The sequence below is a fragment of the Hylobates moloch genome, unplaced genomic scaffold, assembly GCF_009828535.3.
Source record: "Hylobates moloch isolate HMO894 unplaced genomic scaffold, HMol_V3 SCAFFOLD_22, whole genome shotgun sequence".
NCBI lineage: Eukaryota > Metazoa > Chordata > Mammalia > Primates > Hylobatidae > Hylobates > Hylobates moloch.
Window position 1 is genome coordinate 16,904,623 of NW_026652297.1, and position 14,687 is coordinate 16,919,309.

The window sequence follows — 14,687 nt, forward strand, 5'->3', positions numbered from 1 at the left end:
TCAAAGGTTATTTGGTTCCACCCTCAGGATTGGCATACTCACATTTCACAATCCTAATGCATACTTTAGGTTACTTACTTAACCAAGCAATATGCTCTGTCAAAGAACTTATTTCAAGTCAAAGCAAAAAAGGCCTTAATGCAGAACAAAAACAAAACGAAAAAGCACTATCCAAATAAAAAAATCACCAAAAAAAAAAACAAACCCAAGATTATTCTCTCCCTTACCCCTTCCCCCACTTGGTGGACCCCAGTTTGGTTGAATTTATTTTGTGGTTACCTCAGAATACAATTAAAGTTTAAATTACAAATCACAGCCCTACACAGATGATCTGAACACATCAGTTCTTTTCAGCGGTGTGTTCCAGGAAGTCTAATATAACCACAGCCTACTACAGAGAGTATTCCTTAAGGGTAGGGCACAGGACAGGTTAATTAAGGTCACTTAAATCTTCATCTTTTACAGCAGATCAGAACCCAGATGGCTGACTTTTTATGCAGGATTTCTGATAAGAATCCAGTAGAGCTGGTTGCAAGGTTCACATCGACACTTAATAGTTGTAATCTTCTTATCCAGAAGTTGTGATCCACATGAAGTCCACAATGAGTGCAGCAAATCTGAGGTAGTCAACCCTTATGAAGGCTCAGTATCTGAACATAAAAAGATTTTGAAATGACCACTGGCTGCAGGTTTTGGTTTTTTGTATTTGCAGAGTAAATATGAAAGAACACTGTTGAAACTAGTTCACACATTTATATAACAATGAAAATTCCCCTAATTCCAATATGCATAGAGCAGTCGTGACACTTTAACTTCCATAGTGCAATAGGGCCAGTCATGAAATCGAGTGGTCTGCATCAGTGTCTGTAGATCCAGCAGAGATCAGATGATGAATGGCTGTTGGTGGTGCAGTCTAGTTACCTCAGAAGGGTTAGCAAAGCCCATTCCTTAATTGTATTGTGAGTGGCTGCTTTTCTGATTTTCAAGCACAGCATATTGGTTGTCTAGCTGAAGTTTAAGGGCCTGGTTTTTTGAAACCTCATCCCTACCTCTATTTTTGTGTCTTACTACTTCAAAGCTCTTCTCCATTTCTTTATCCCTAAGGGAAAAGAAATGTAATCAGTAAATATTTCTTCTTCACTAGGGTTTTTGAAAAATATTCGTCCTTGAATTTAAAAAAAAGCCACCTCTTAGAAGAATCCTGGGGAGGGGTAGGAGTGGAGGCATATATAAAATCCTTCTTATCAAACCATTTTAAGGCTTCAATTTGAACAGAAAACACAGAACACTGTACTGAAGCTCTAGGGTCCTATCTTCTACTGAATAGTATTAACTGTGACCCTATTTCAAGACAAACTTGAAGAAAACTGTTAAAAGCTGTGTAATGACATTCCTCCTAAGACTTTCACTTTTAGCAAGTAATAGATAATCTCTCTCTTTATGCACAAGGGTAACAATTTTCTCATTCAAGTAAATTCTACTCATTAGTCAATGATTTCTCCTCACATCAATTTTGTGGGAGTGGATCTGATTAGATCAGGTAAAGAAACTTGAGTGTGGTGAATCACTGCCCTCCCAAAGGTCCCTTATACATTTTTTAAGACAGAGCAGAGGAGCAAGTCCACGTGGAGGTTTAAATTCAAGCCAGCTGTGCTCTCAAAGTGGTGAAAAGGCTGGGATTTATTCTAAAAGCCACCCCAAAAAACACATTTCCATCTGATGTCATTTACATTTCTTCCCATTTTATTTATTTTAAAAAATTCATGTCCCTAAGTAAGATGTAGATGTGCCATATGTAGTCATTTAATTCCAGGTAGTATTCATTTTAAGTACCTGCTGAAATAAGATTATTTTAATATTAGATTTATAAATGCCAACATCTTCTGTCTATAGTCACATTAACTGGGAATACAATTAAACAGTGCTTTTATATTTCTAGTTTCCATATTATAAGGAGCAAAAGCCACTTAATTATAAAAGAATTTTAACTACATTAAAACTTGTCATTGCTATACAACAACATAAACCAGGGCTGAGATAAACTTTTGCAGACAGAAGACAAAGTGTCTCCAGTGCTCTTTGCCCTCCCCCTTTCCTCCCTTCTGGGCATATAAAGTCCCATCCTGATTCTCAGCTGCCTGTCAGCTGAAGCTCAGGCTTTATTAGTTAAGGAGTAGTCTCCCTTGGGTGGGTATGCACATCCCCTATATCCCACTCCCTGGCCAAGGAACAGAAGTCCCAAACAAAATGCAATTAATTATAGTACTTACTTCCGGCTTTCTACATGCTTGGCAGTTGACTGCAGGGATGGGAACTGTGTATCACTGTAGATTTCTGGTGGTCCTTGTGGTGTTTTCCTTGTTGTGGTTAACCTGGCCCCAGGAGGCCTATACACACCACTAGTCATCGCCGGTTCTGGGGTTTCTGTAACTAGTATTTTATAACAACTTTTAGATAAACTATTTAAATGCTCAGCATTTTAATAAGCTATTCTTGCATTCCCAATCATTTAACAATTATAGAAAAAACAATACCAGGGTCTCTGGGTCAGACCACAGGTTAGTCATTTCAGAAAACGTCTGAAAGTGAAAACAGGCCGGGCATGGTGGCTCATGCCTGTAATCCCAGTACTTTGCGAGGCTGAGGTGGGTCGATCACCTGGGGTCAGGAGTTCAAGACCAGCTGGGCCAACATGGTGAAACCCTCTCTACTAAAAATACAAAACTTAGCTAGGCATGACGGCAGGCACCTGTAATCCCAGCTACTCAGGGGGCTGAGGCAGGAGAATGGCTTGAACCTAGGAGGCAGAGCTTGCAGCGAGCCGAGATTGCGCCACTGCACTCCAGCCTGGGCGACAGAGCGAGACTCTGTCTCAAAAAAAAAAAAAAAAAAAAAAGTATAAGATTCCTTCATTCTATAAGAAGCAACTTTTACCCCCTTCAGAATGATAAAATCGGCCCTGCTGAGAATTCATGCTTCAAAAAACAGGAAAGTTAAATAGGGAAAGAAAAAGACAGCACAAGTGAAAGACAAGGGCCCCTTGTCTTTCTGTCCTTACTCAGCTGTCAAAAATATTTTAAATGATAAAAGCTTCAGGAATTTTCTCTCTCATGAAAACTTTTGGAGTTAAACCTAACCCTAGGGTAGTTACTACTAAAAATCCTAAATGAAGCTTACCTTGGATTCTAGTAAATTAAAGTCTTTTCCTTACCTTTTCCTCCATTAGCAAGTAGTTAATATTTAAAGAGAATATTAGAAGAAATGCTCAATTCCAGTAAATGAAACTGGAATCGAATATCTATATAAATTTTACAGCAACATATAGGACAAAAGTATGTCTTTTAACTTCCAGATTCCTTTTATTTAGGATTTTAAAGTCTTTAACAAGATATATACACATCCCACTCTACCAGGAATGAAAAGGAGCCTCTCCTCCTCACCCCACCACAGTCATGCACTTAGTTGAAAGTGGACCGTACATAAAATCATATATACATTAGATATCTGAAACTGAAATAGTAAAATTACCAATTACTGGAGCAGGAGGTGCTTGTACTGGAGCTGTTTTATTCCAGGGACCTGAAGATTTTTCCATACCTCCACCACCACCTCCACCTTCTTCCCAGTTATCACCTGGATCTTGTCTCTTTTCATTATCTTCATCTTCCTTTTCACTGTTGGAAAAGCAAACATGTAAATTCATTAAGGAACCACCAAGAAAATTCTCAGTCCAAATCGTTAAGTTTTATCCATGATTATCTGTACAACCCTGAAGAAGTCAATCTCTTTTAAGACTGAACGTCTTACTTATTTAAAAAGTGAGGCCGGGTACAGTGGCTCGCACCTGTAATCCCAGGACTTCGGGAGCCAAGATGGGTGGACCACCTGAGGTCAGGAGTTCAAGACCAGGCTGGGCAACATGGCGAAACCCATCTGTACTAAAAATACAAAAATTAGCCAGGCATGAGGGCACACACCTACAATCCCAGCTACTGGCGAAGCTGAGGCAGGAGAATCCCTTGAACCCGGCAGGCGGAGGCTGCACTGAGCTGAGATCGTGCCACTGCACTCCCTCCTGGGCGACAGAGCATGACTCTGTCTCAAAAAATAAAAAATAAAAAAAAACTGATGTGCCTCTGTGACAATATGCCTGATCATTTATAGCAGCCCCACATAAGAGCAGGACCCCAGTTACCACCTCAAGCGACTGAGGGAAGAGAGGATGATACAACCTGAAATGCAGAGAAGAGGGTGAGCTGAAGGATTAAGAGCACAATTACAAAACTTTCCTTGCACCAAAGTGTACAAACAGGCATTTAAGGTAAGCATATTTTTAGTGAGCAAATGAAGAGTTTTGAAAGTTGTATAATTTTATTTGCCAATCCTTTCGCACATAACAAAATCCTCTCAGAATTAGAATTCGCATTCCAGCAGATGAAAACAAGTCTGTGTCCAGTGTTTACAGAGGATAGAATTAGCCCCTAAGAGACATGTATTTATCACCTGTTTAAAAAAATATATAACAGCTCAGTCTTTGGCTTTCTAGATGTTATAAATGGAAAAGATACCCTCAGTGGTAACATACCATCTTAAGACTGCTTGCAGTATTTTCTCAATGCTAATTAATTTATTCTTGAATTGACTTGAGTCATAATCTATTTCTCCAAGGTATCTTTATTTCTCTTTTTGCTGGATTACTTTTTATTATTTTATGTAACTTTACATGCCCTAAATTACCGTGTATATATCTTTTGTCTCTTGACAAAAGGGATACTGACAACAGGGATATTAAAGCACAATAATGGCTAAATCGAACGTCCTTTTTGCAACTCTTCACCTTGAAGATACACCTGGCAGAAACTACCAACCTTTTCATAAAATTATTTTTCATGACAATGGTGCTTTTCCTAGGTCTTCAAGCTTCTCAACTCCTTCACCATTCTACCTTTCCCCCACCTACCTGTAAAAAAAAGGCTGGTTCCCAAAACTCTGTCCCTGGCCTTCCACTTATCACCCTGACTCTCTTAACTGTATAACCTTGGGAACATCACAGCCTCTCTTGGCTTCTGCAAAAGGATATCTAAGGATGCTTTCCTTCCATTTCTATTAAAACAAGACACATGCTGACTATAAGACAAAGTTCTTGACTAGCTTGACGGTCTCCTTTAAAGATACTTAGAAAAAAATAAGTGGCAAAATGCCATTCAAAAATAATGGCACTGGCCAGGCGCGGTGGCTCACGACTGTAATCCCAGCACTTTGGGAGCCAAGGCAGACGGATCACCTGAGGTCAGGAGTTCGAGACCAGCCTGGCCAACATGGCAAAACCCCATCTCTACTAAAAACACAAAAATCAGCCAGGTGTGGTGACACACACTTGTTATCTCAGCTACTTGGGAGGCTGAGGCAGGACAATCAGGTGAACCCAGGAGGCAGAGGTTGTAGTGGGCCAAGACTGTGCCACCGCACTCCAGCCTGGGTGACAGAGCGAGACTCCGTGTCAAAAATAAAAAATAAAAAATAATGGCAGCATTGTATGAATTACCTACCAACCAGAAGTGACTGCAGAATTTAGAGGCTAGAGTGACAATGAGGAAGAGAGTGGAAAGAAGAACAGATTTATCTCGTCTACATTTACAGCAAGATTTTACTTACAACTTTATCTGAGAGGAAAAAGGATAGAGAATATGGCAATTCATCCCTAAGAGGTCTGAGAAAGAAAAAAATACAATTTAAAATAAAAATATATAGCCAAGCCATCCCTCAGTTTTCCTGTTCGTTAACATGTAAGAGAATTCTATGCAGCCATTTAAAATGTAAACCCTATGCTGACATGGAGGTATTATTCATGTCATACAAACCAAAATTCACTAAAACAACATCTATATACCTAATATAAATACAAAAACATCTACAACAATTTTAAAAAGTTTTATAGAGTAGCTCTGGATGTCAGAATGTATGACTTTATCTTCTTCATGCAGCAAGCAATTAGAAGCAGATTCTAAAGTCAGGCTTCCTGGTTCAAATCCAGGCTCTGCCACTTACCAGCCAGGAAACTTTGAATATGGCACTTAATTTCTTTATACCTCAATTTCTTCTTATGTAAAATGGAGCTGACAACCCCATAATAATCGGCACTATTTACTGATTATCTCTAAGTAGAAGAGACTACAGATAATTCTTACATATTTCTTTATGCTTCTACATTTTTCTCAAAAAATTTCTAAAAACAAGCATATTATTTTTATAACCTACATAAAAAAATTTTTTATTTTTAAAAATTTTTTAGAGACAGGGTCTTGCTCTGTCACCCAGGCTGGAGTACAGAGGCCCAATCTTAGCTCACCGTAATCTTCAACTCCAGGGCTCAAGAGATACTCCCACCTCAGCCTCCCAAGTAAGCTAGAACTAAAGGTGCAGACCACCACAACTGGCTAATTTTACTTTTTTACATTTTTTGTAGAGACAGGGTCTTGCCCAGGCTGGTCTTGAACTCCTGGCCTCAGGTGATCCTCCTACCTCTGCCTCCCAAAGTGCTGGGATTACAGGAGTGAGCCACCACGCCCAGCCTCACAAAAAGCTTTTAAATAAAAACTCCTATTTGGTCTGATGGAATAGTGACAGTATCTCAACTGAAGTTTTTTTTTACTGTCTAGTGTCTAACATCTCCTTGCCCTTAGGAATAAAATAAATAAAAAAAAAATAATAACCACAAATTTAAAATACACCTAGTTTACAAACTATTACCAAAAAATAAGCATAATCTGTTTAATTAGAGGGATTGTACATCAATAATGAAAGGCACAAGGAGACAATTTAGTATTCTGGATTCTTGGCCAGGCAGTGGCTCATGCCCGTAATCCCAGCACTTTGGAAGGCCAAGGTGGGAGGATCATTTGAGGCCAGGAGTTCAAAACCAACCTGAGCAACATAGCAACACAGTGAGACCCTGTCTCTATTTTTTTTTGAGATGGGAGTTTCACTCCTGTTGCCCAGACTGGAGTGCAATGGCCTGATCTTGGCTCACTGCAACCTCCGCCTCCCAGGTTCAAGCAATTCTTCTATCTCAGCCTGCCAAGTAACTGGGATTACAGGCATGCACCATCATGCCCAGCTAATTTTTTGTATTTAGTAGAGATGGGGTTTCACCGTGTTGGCCAGGCTGGTCTCGAACTCCTGACCTCAAGTAATCCACCCGCCTCAGCCTCCCAGAGTGCTGGGATTACAGCGTGAGCCACTGTGCCCGGCCAAAAAAAATTTTTTTTAATAAATATTTTGGGTTTTTCCAAATGTCCATCAATGATAGACTGGATAAAGAAAACGTTGCACATATACACCATAGAATACTATGCAGCCATAAAAATGGATGAGCTCATGTCCTTTGCAGGGACATGGATAAAGCTGGAAACCATCATTCTCAGCAAAATATCACAAGGACAGAAAACCAAACACTGCATGTTCTCATTCATAAGTGGGAGTTGAACAATGAGAACAAATGGACACAGGGAGGGGAACATCACACACCAAGGCCTGTTGGGGGGTGGGGGACTGGGGGAGGGATAGTGTTAGGAGAAATACCTAATGTAAATGATGAGTTGATGGGTGCAGCAAACCACCATGGCACATATATACCTATGTAACAAACCTGCACGTTGTGTACACGTACCCTAGAACTTAAAGTATAATAATAATAAAAATAAATAAGTATTTTGGGTTAAGATTCTGAAATACTAGCTAAACTAAACATGCGGAAATTGTCTAGTCAAGACTCTTCATCAGCCGGGCGCAGTGGCTCACGCCTGTAATCCCAGCATCTTGGGAGGCAGAGGCGGGCAGATCACTGGAGGTCAGGAGTTCGAGACCAGCCTGACCGACATGGTGAAACCCTGTCTCTACTAAAAATACAAAAATTAGCTAGGCGTGGTGGCACATGCCTCTAATCCCAGCTACTTGGGAGGCTGAGGCAGGAGAATCGCTTGAACTTGGGAGGTGGAGGTTGCAGTGAGCAGAGATCGCGCCATTGCACCTCAGCCTGGGTAACAAAAGCAAAAACTCTATCAAAAAAAAAAAAAAGGAACGAACAAACCAAAAGAACTCTTCATCCAACAATTGAAGGAACTGAAGCCCAGAGATGCTTAGAGGCTTGCCTAAATGCCAGTTAGCAGGGTAGAAATGATTTACATATTTTATTACTTTTTCATATTTACATATTTCAGAAAGTATCAACTCTCCAAATGTCATAGCCAAACAAGAAACATGTTCCAAACGGTTACTTCCATGGGAGACAGGCTGAAATTCAGTGTTTGACCCAAATATAATATATGGCTTCTCATCAGCTAAATTTTATAAATAAACACTACAATAATGCTGTAAATTCATCACAATTCCACATACATAGTCTTAAATATGTGTAAGTCTGTAAGGCACTACTGGTAAGGTGAGGAGAATAATGACGCTACAAAAGGGGGATTTACTGAGTATCTACTGCAGCAGGCAGCATTCCACCCCACTGTACAAAGTTAAACGTCACAGTAACACTAAGGCAGGCAAGAGATCCACTGTATCTATGTATGAGGAAACTTAAGTACCTCCCCCAGGGCTACAAAGTAGCAGAGCCAAAATAGTGTGGGATTCTAGAGGCTATATTATTTCACATTATCTTTTAATTCATTTTATCCCCTTTATAGCTCTAAGGTATGATGCAAAAACATTCTCTAAGATTTGAGAAATGCATTTTCTTTAGTAAGGCTGATAGGATCACACATCCTGCAGCAGTATATTTATAAAGAATAGAACAGCCTTATCTCTTTACCTCAAGAGACATGAGAATTTACACATCCTAACTCCCCTTCCCCAACACTAGGGGGAAGCAGCTAAAACAAAAATCAGACTGGACTGAGCTGCTGGAATACCGGGCATCTCCACAGGTTTGTCCCTATTATACTTAGCATTGCTGCAACAGTAAAATGGGAAGATAAACATGGCCTGATCAGCTATGCCTGGCCTGGAGGTTTAAAATGTCACTGCACCTCATCCAAAGAATCTTTCCTGACCCCTTCATGGATGATGAAATGTCTCTCCTCTGCCCCAAGCACTTTGCACATCTCTTTGAAATTATCTACTGTTGTCTATTACAGCATGACTTATTCCTACAACCAGAAAACCTCAGTGTCTAGCAGAGTAGTCACATAAGTATTTGCTAGACTAAATCCACCTTGGATAATGTAACCAGCTCTACCAGGTTTAAGTCTAGATTTCTCACCAAAGTTTCTAGAAAACCACTGGGCTCCAAGAACTCAATTATTTACTGAAACATGACAAACGCTCAACACTGTATACCTTCAAGAATTAAATCTTTCTAACATTCTCCCAAAAATCCACTTTAAAGATAGAAGTGGCTGGGCCTAGCAGCTCATGCCTCTGATTCCTTTGCTTTGAGATCACTTGTGGCCAGGAGTTTTGAAAGCAGCCTAGGTAACACAGACCTCATCTACAGAAAAAAAGTAAGATTAGTCAGGGGTGGCAACTCACACCTGTAGTCCCAGCTACTCGGGAGGCTGAGGTGGGAGGATCACTTGAACCCAGGAGTTCAAGACTACAGTGAGCTATGATCATGCCACTGCATTCCAACCTGGGTGACAAAGAGAGACTGTCTCAAAAAAATGAAAAAATAGAGATGAAAGAGGCCTACAGGGCCTACAAACAACCAAGGATCTAACTCAAATGACAGGCTCCTTTATAACCACCTCAATGGCTTCCCTCTCAAGAATTTTTAACAGCATGACCTTGAATAAGATCTGTTAATTCAGACACAAAACTGGGCATATTAAGTACCCTGGTACTTAAATCTTGAGCTGGTTGGTAAATGTGAAATAGGATCTTAATATATAATACATTTGCTGCTAATGAAAAATTTCCCCTTTCAAATGTACAGGTAAAAGACTAACATGCTAACTACTATAAGGACCAGGGTCAAGAACTTTAAGATTGTATGTGACATCTGGCTGGGCTCAGAGGCTCATTCCTGTGATCCCAGCACTTTCACCTGAGGTCAGGAGTTCGAGACCAGCCTGAACAACATGGAGAAACGCCGTCTCTACTAAAAACACAAAATTAGCTGGGCGTGGTGACACATGCCTGTAATCCCACCTACACGGGAGGCTGAGGCAGGAGAATCACTTGAACCAGGGAGGCTGAGGTTGTGGTGAGCTGAGATCGCGCCATTGCACTCCAGCCTGCACAAGAGCGAAACTCTGTCTCAAAAAAAAAAAAAAAAAAAAAAAAAAGACTGAATGTGACATCTGCAGCTAACTCTCAGTATATGGAGAAACAGAAAAAGATAAAGCACATATAGCAGAGATTTGTGGATCTGAGTGAAGAGCATATGGGAAGGAGTGTTTCTCAGTGTTGCAGGTTAGTGGAATACTTCTACTAGGATGGCCACTTATGGCCAATGACTAGATGTTAAGAAAACAAACAAAAAAAACAATATAAAAGCTAGTCTAGGCCGGGCACTGTGGCTCATGCCTGTAATCCCAGCACTTTGGGAGGCTAAGGCGGGCGGATCATGAAGTCAGGAGTTCCAGACCAGCCTGACCAGCATGATGAAACTCCGTCTCTACTAAAAATACAAAAATTAGCCAGGTGTGGTGGCGGGCGCCTGTAATCCCAGCTACTCGGGAGGCTGAGGCAGGAGAATCGCTTGTGGTGACTGAGTTTGCCACGATTGCCCTCGAAAAAGAAATTTGACCAAAAAAAAAGCTAGTCTACTTCAGGTTGAACAGAACTTAAATGCTTGTACTAGCTGATACTTAGTTATATCCCTGGTAAGGGTGAAGTATGTAAGTTATTTAAGACACTTTTCACTATCTCAAGAGTAACCAAAATAGATCAAGACTAAAATAACCCTGAAGATGAACATGTAATTTATAGTCACTAACAGAAAAACACAGGTTCTGTTTAAATAATCTCCATAGTTTAACCAAATCAATTTCTACTCCTTAGTGAACTTGAAACCAAAATTTTATCTTCAGAAAAGTGCTACTTTTGCCAAGTTCAACATGGCCAAACACTATTCTTCCAGTTACTCACGTTTTCAAGAACCTGCAGTCACTTAGGAAAGAAACGACTTAAGAAGAGCCAACCAAACTTTACAATAGAACAGGAGCCACACACACAGGCAGTTCCACAACACCAAATGGTAAGAACCTCACATTCCTTCCTCCCCATTCTTTACAGGTCAAGCCCCAGGAGACAGAAAAGAGGAAGACACATGAAGGAAGCCAACAAGTGGCTGGGAATCAAACTCAAGTCTAATCACTTCTACTCAACACCACTACAAAGAAATCTCAAGAGTGGAGAAGCCATCATTCCTGAAAGTTTCCCATTATCAATCTGGGGGTTTCACTTTGGTTAAGCTCACAAAATGATGTTTTCACAGTAGGACATTAATGCCTAGCTGTGGTAGGTGTTCAACAAATGTCAATAATATTAACGCAGCTTTGTAAGTTATCGAAAGCTATAGATACTAACATCCAGAGAGGTCAAAAGACAGTTTTCAGTTAAGGAAAGTATTTCCTCCACTGTGCCTCGCACTCACTGGCATTGCCTATAAAATGCAAACTTCAAACTGGAGACAGTTTATCAAGATCCTTTATTTCTTTAAATCGGGAGCAAAGGATTTTTTAATCTTAAAGCAGAACCATATCTTCACTTGTTTTTTCCTACTTTATGAACCCTCTAAAATATAGCACTTACTTAACATCAACCTTAAAGTTGACTGCCATAGACTGGACTTGACAAAATGTTAATTTCAAATCTTCTAAACTACCCAATTTTTAAAAATTACTATGTTTTCTTGAACTTTAAAAAATAACATGTTCACACATATAATTCCATTCCTATGAAGTTTTAGAAAAAATTATGGTGTTAGGATAGTGGTTATGTTGAAGGTGAATGCAGTGAGTAGGTGTTAGGAGGGGAACCTTGTTCTGTATTAGTAATACTCAGTTTCTTGACCTGCGTGCTTCTTGCACAGGTTGGTTGCACTGTGTGAACACATAAAACCTCTCTCTCTGTAAGTATGATATACTTCAATTACAAAAATATATTCACTTGCTTATTGGAGAGGATGTGAAAAACATTCACATTACTTTTGAAACCAAAACTAAGTACAATCACCGATGTTAAAAGTAAACATTTTGAAGCGACAAAATCCACTTTAGCTGTCTCAAATGAGAAGGCCTAACCAGAACTGGAAGTAGGCAAGCTCTCACAGGATTTTAGAGTCAGCAGCTAATTTCATGAGCACACGGAAGGGCTGCCTCCATGGAGTGAGAAAGAGTAGACAGAACCCATTTGAGTCCTAATAAGCATATCTAGAGCACAAGGCTACTATGATGTTGCTTTGGGGCTAAAGGAAAACCTAACTTGTATCCAATATCTGTCCTAAAGGTTATCTAAACACATTTGTAACCAGACTATACCTTATTTGCATTGCCTGAACCCTGAGGCCGCTGTAATCAACCTCTTTTTGCTCCAATTCTTTCCATTCATCTTCGTCCTGTAAAACAAACGCCATTTGATCAATTAAAGTTTTTTGTAGACATATAACTAATCAAATAACACACTACGAAAAGTGGATCAAGTGGCTGGAACCTAAACTAAGTATGTACTTGTCTTCTGGTCAAAACTCTTGCTTCGTTCTGGGGCAAACTAGGCTAAATGGAGGATAAACATGCTCGTAGGCTAACACTATACTTCCGCTGGGTTCCTGCATGAGAGCTGTTACTTTAAGCAACTAAGAAAAGCCGAAGGAAGAAGTCAATAGGAATTTCACAACTACATTTCTACTTCAACCTTGCCACCGAGAGTTTTCTTTTTCTTTCCCGGGCTTAGAGACTAAGTCAACACAAAAGAGCTGCTACAAATGCGGCTGCTGAAAGCGAAAATGCAGCTCAAACTACTGGGCTGAGGTCAGCACACGGAATTACTCAGCCTAGACGTCACCCGATAAACGCTGCTCTGTGCTGGGCACTGCGGCCCCGGACCTAGTGCCCCCGGAGGGTGGCGCCGCCCGGGCCTTGGCTAACGCCAAGCGACGCGGGGTGGGAAGGGCGGCTCCACCGCGGGTGTCGGAAGGGGTCCCAGCCCTGGCAATGCCGGCCCGAGGTGGAGAGCCTGCGTCACGTGGCGGCCCGGGCCCGTCCGCCCGGCCTCCGCGGCCCCTCCCGGACGCTTCCCCGGCAGGCGGGGGCGGGCACATGGGGCACCGGCGCGCGGCCCGGGCCCTGAGTGCCGGCCTTCTGGCCCCTCACCTTCGTCACAGCCTTGGTGGCGGCCCCTGGGCCCGCAGCCCCCGCGCTCGCGGTCCCGCCGTCGCCCGGCCGGGTCCCGGCGCCCGCCCCACCGCCCGCCGCACCCGCGGCTCCACTGCTCCCGCCGGCGCTGCCCGCTGCGCCCGCGGCACTCGCCGCCCGGTTGCTCCGCTCCTTCTTCTTCTTCTTGTCCCTCTTAGCAAAGAAGTTGTCCAGGCTCCGCTCCTCCGTCTCGGCCATGGCCTCGGCCTCCTCGACCCGGATGGGTGGGGCCGGCGGCGGGCGCGGCCCGCGGGGCTCCGAGCTCGGGGTCGAGGCCGGCTCTGCGCTCACGCTGCCGGGCGCGGCGACGCCTCAGCCCCGCGGGGTCGCCGAGGCGTGCGCGGCGAGACGGGCGGCTCCCCCTGCGTGCTGGCAAGCGGTGGTATGGTCCGCCCGGGGGCTCGCGCGCCGCCGCTGTCGCCCGAGGCTGCCGGGGCTGCTGCTGCGGTGGCGGAGCAGGATCCCGCTCTCCCGACAACCTGAGGGGAAAAGGCACGCGAGTCAGAGGCTCTGCCGAGAGTGCTCGGCTAGCAGCGGCGCGTGCCGGAGGAAGACGCGCGCGCGCAGGCCCGGAGAGGAGGGGAAGGGGGGGGGGAGGGGAGGGAGAGGGAGGAGGGAGGGCGGGCTGCTAGAAGAGAGAGGCAGCGCCTGCACCTGCGTACTTTGCTAGGCCTGCCGCTGTGGGATCGTCAAGGGGCGGTGGCGGGAGGAGATGGAGGCGGAGCTGGAAAGAGAGCCAATCAGGTGCCAGGACGAAGCTCTTAGGTGACAATTCCTGACCTAGACGGGGCGGAGTCCAAGCATGGGGGCGGGGAGAGGAGGGTATATGTAAAATAAGTGACGTGTCTAATGACTCCGGTTTCCCGATTGGCCGAGGGTTTAGTCTTGAGGGCGGGCATTTTGAGGGCTGGTTGATGACTTGGCTAAAGAGGTCCAGCAGGAGGGGCGGTGGGTTCCTTTTGGGCGCATGTGCAGGATGCACGTGCGTTTCCTGGCCCAGAACAAACCGTGGCCGCGTAGTAGTCGTTTGAACTTTCGCGAAACGGACAGGTACTGCGTTAAGCCAACTGTGTTAAAGATTGTTCCTCTCCTCTGATCGCTTCTGTATTTCCACCCTCTCTAGTGTGGCAACCATTACTTTTCTTCTTTACAGGTTGATTGTGAAAGCGAGAGGAGCAGTGAGCCTGAAATTTAGGTCCCATTTACTAAAAGCTCTTTCATAGGCTGGTTGGTAGGTAGAAAGGGATTTTGTCTGAACTCCACCCTCTGAATTATGTTTACCAAGGTCAAGTTGAATAAATCCTGTCGTCAAGTCCCTAATCTGTA

The 14,687-nt window shown here is 43.1% G+C and overlaps 1 protein-coding gene across 6 annotated transcripts; it reads right to left on the bottom strand.

Moving 5' to 3' along the window:
* Positions 1–325: 325 nt before the first annotated feature.
* Positions 326–14,138, bottom strand: CDV3 (CDV3 homolog). Of its 6 annotated transcripts, XM_032144389.2 has the most exons (6): positions 14,024–14,138; positions 13,320–13,840; positions 12,489–12,565; positions 3,529–3,674; positions 2,271–2,430; positions 326–1,099 (listed from the first exon to the last, which is right to left on the bottom strand). In XM_032144389.2, the coding sequence occupies exons 2-6, from the start codon at positions 13,557–13,559 to the stop codon at positions 949–951; spliced, it is 774 nt and encodes a 257-aa protein (XP_032000280.1). In that variant the 5' UTR covers positions 13,560–13,840; positions 14,024–14,138; the 3' UTR covers positions 326–948. The 6 variants fall into 6 exon arrangements, with proteins under 6 accessions (XP_032000280.1, XP_032000282.1, XP_058289494.1 ...); XM_032144391.2 differs by lacking the exon at positions 14,024–14,138 and having other exon boundaries at positions 326–650; positions 13,320–13,974; XM_058433511.1 differs by lacking the exons at positions 13,320–13,840; positions 14,024–14,138 and adding an exon at positions 13,012–13,146.
* Positions 14,139–14,687: the final 549 nt, after the last annotated feature.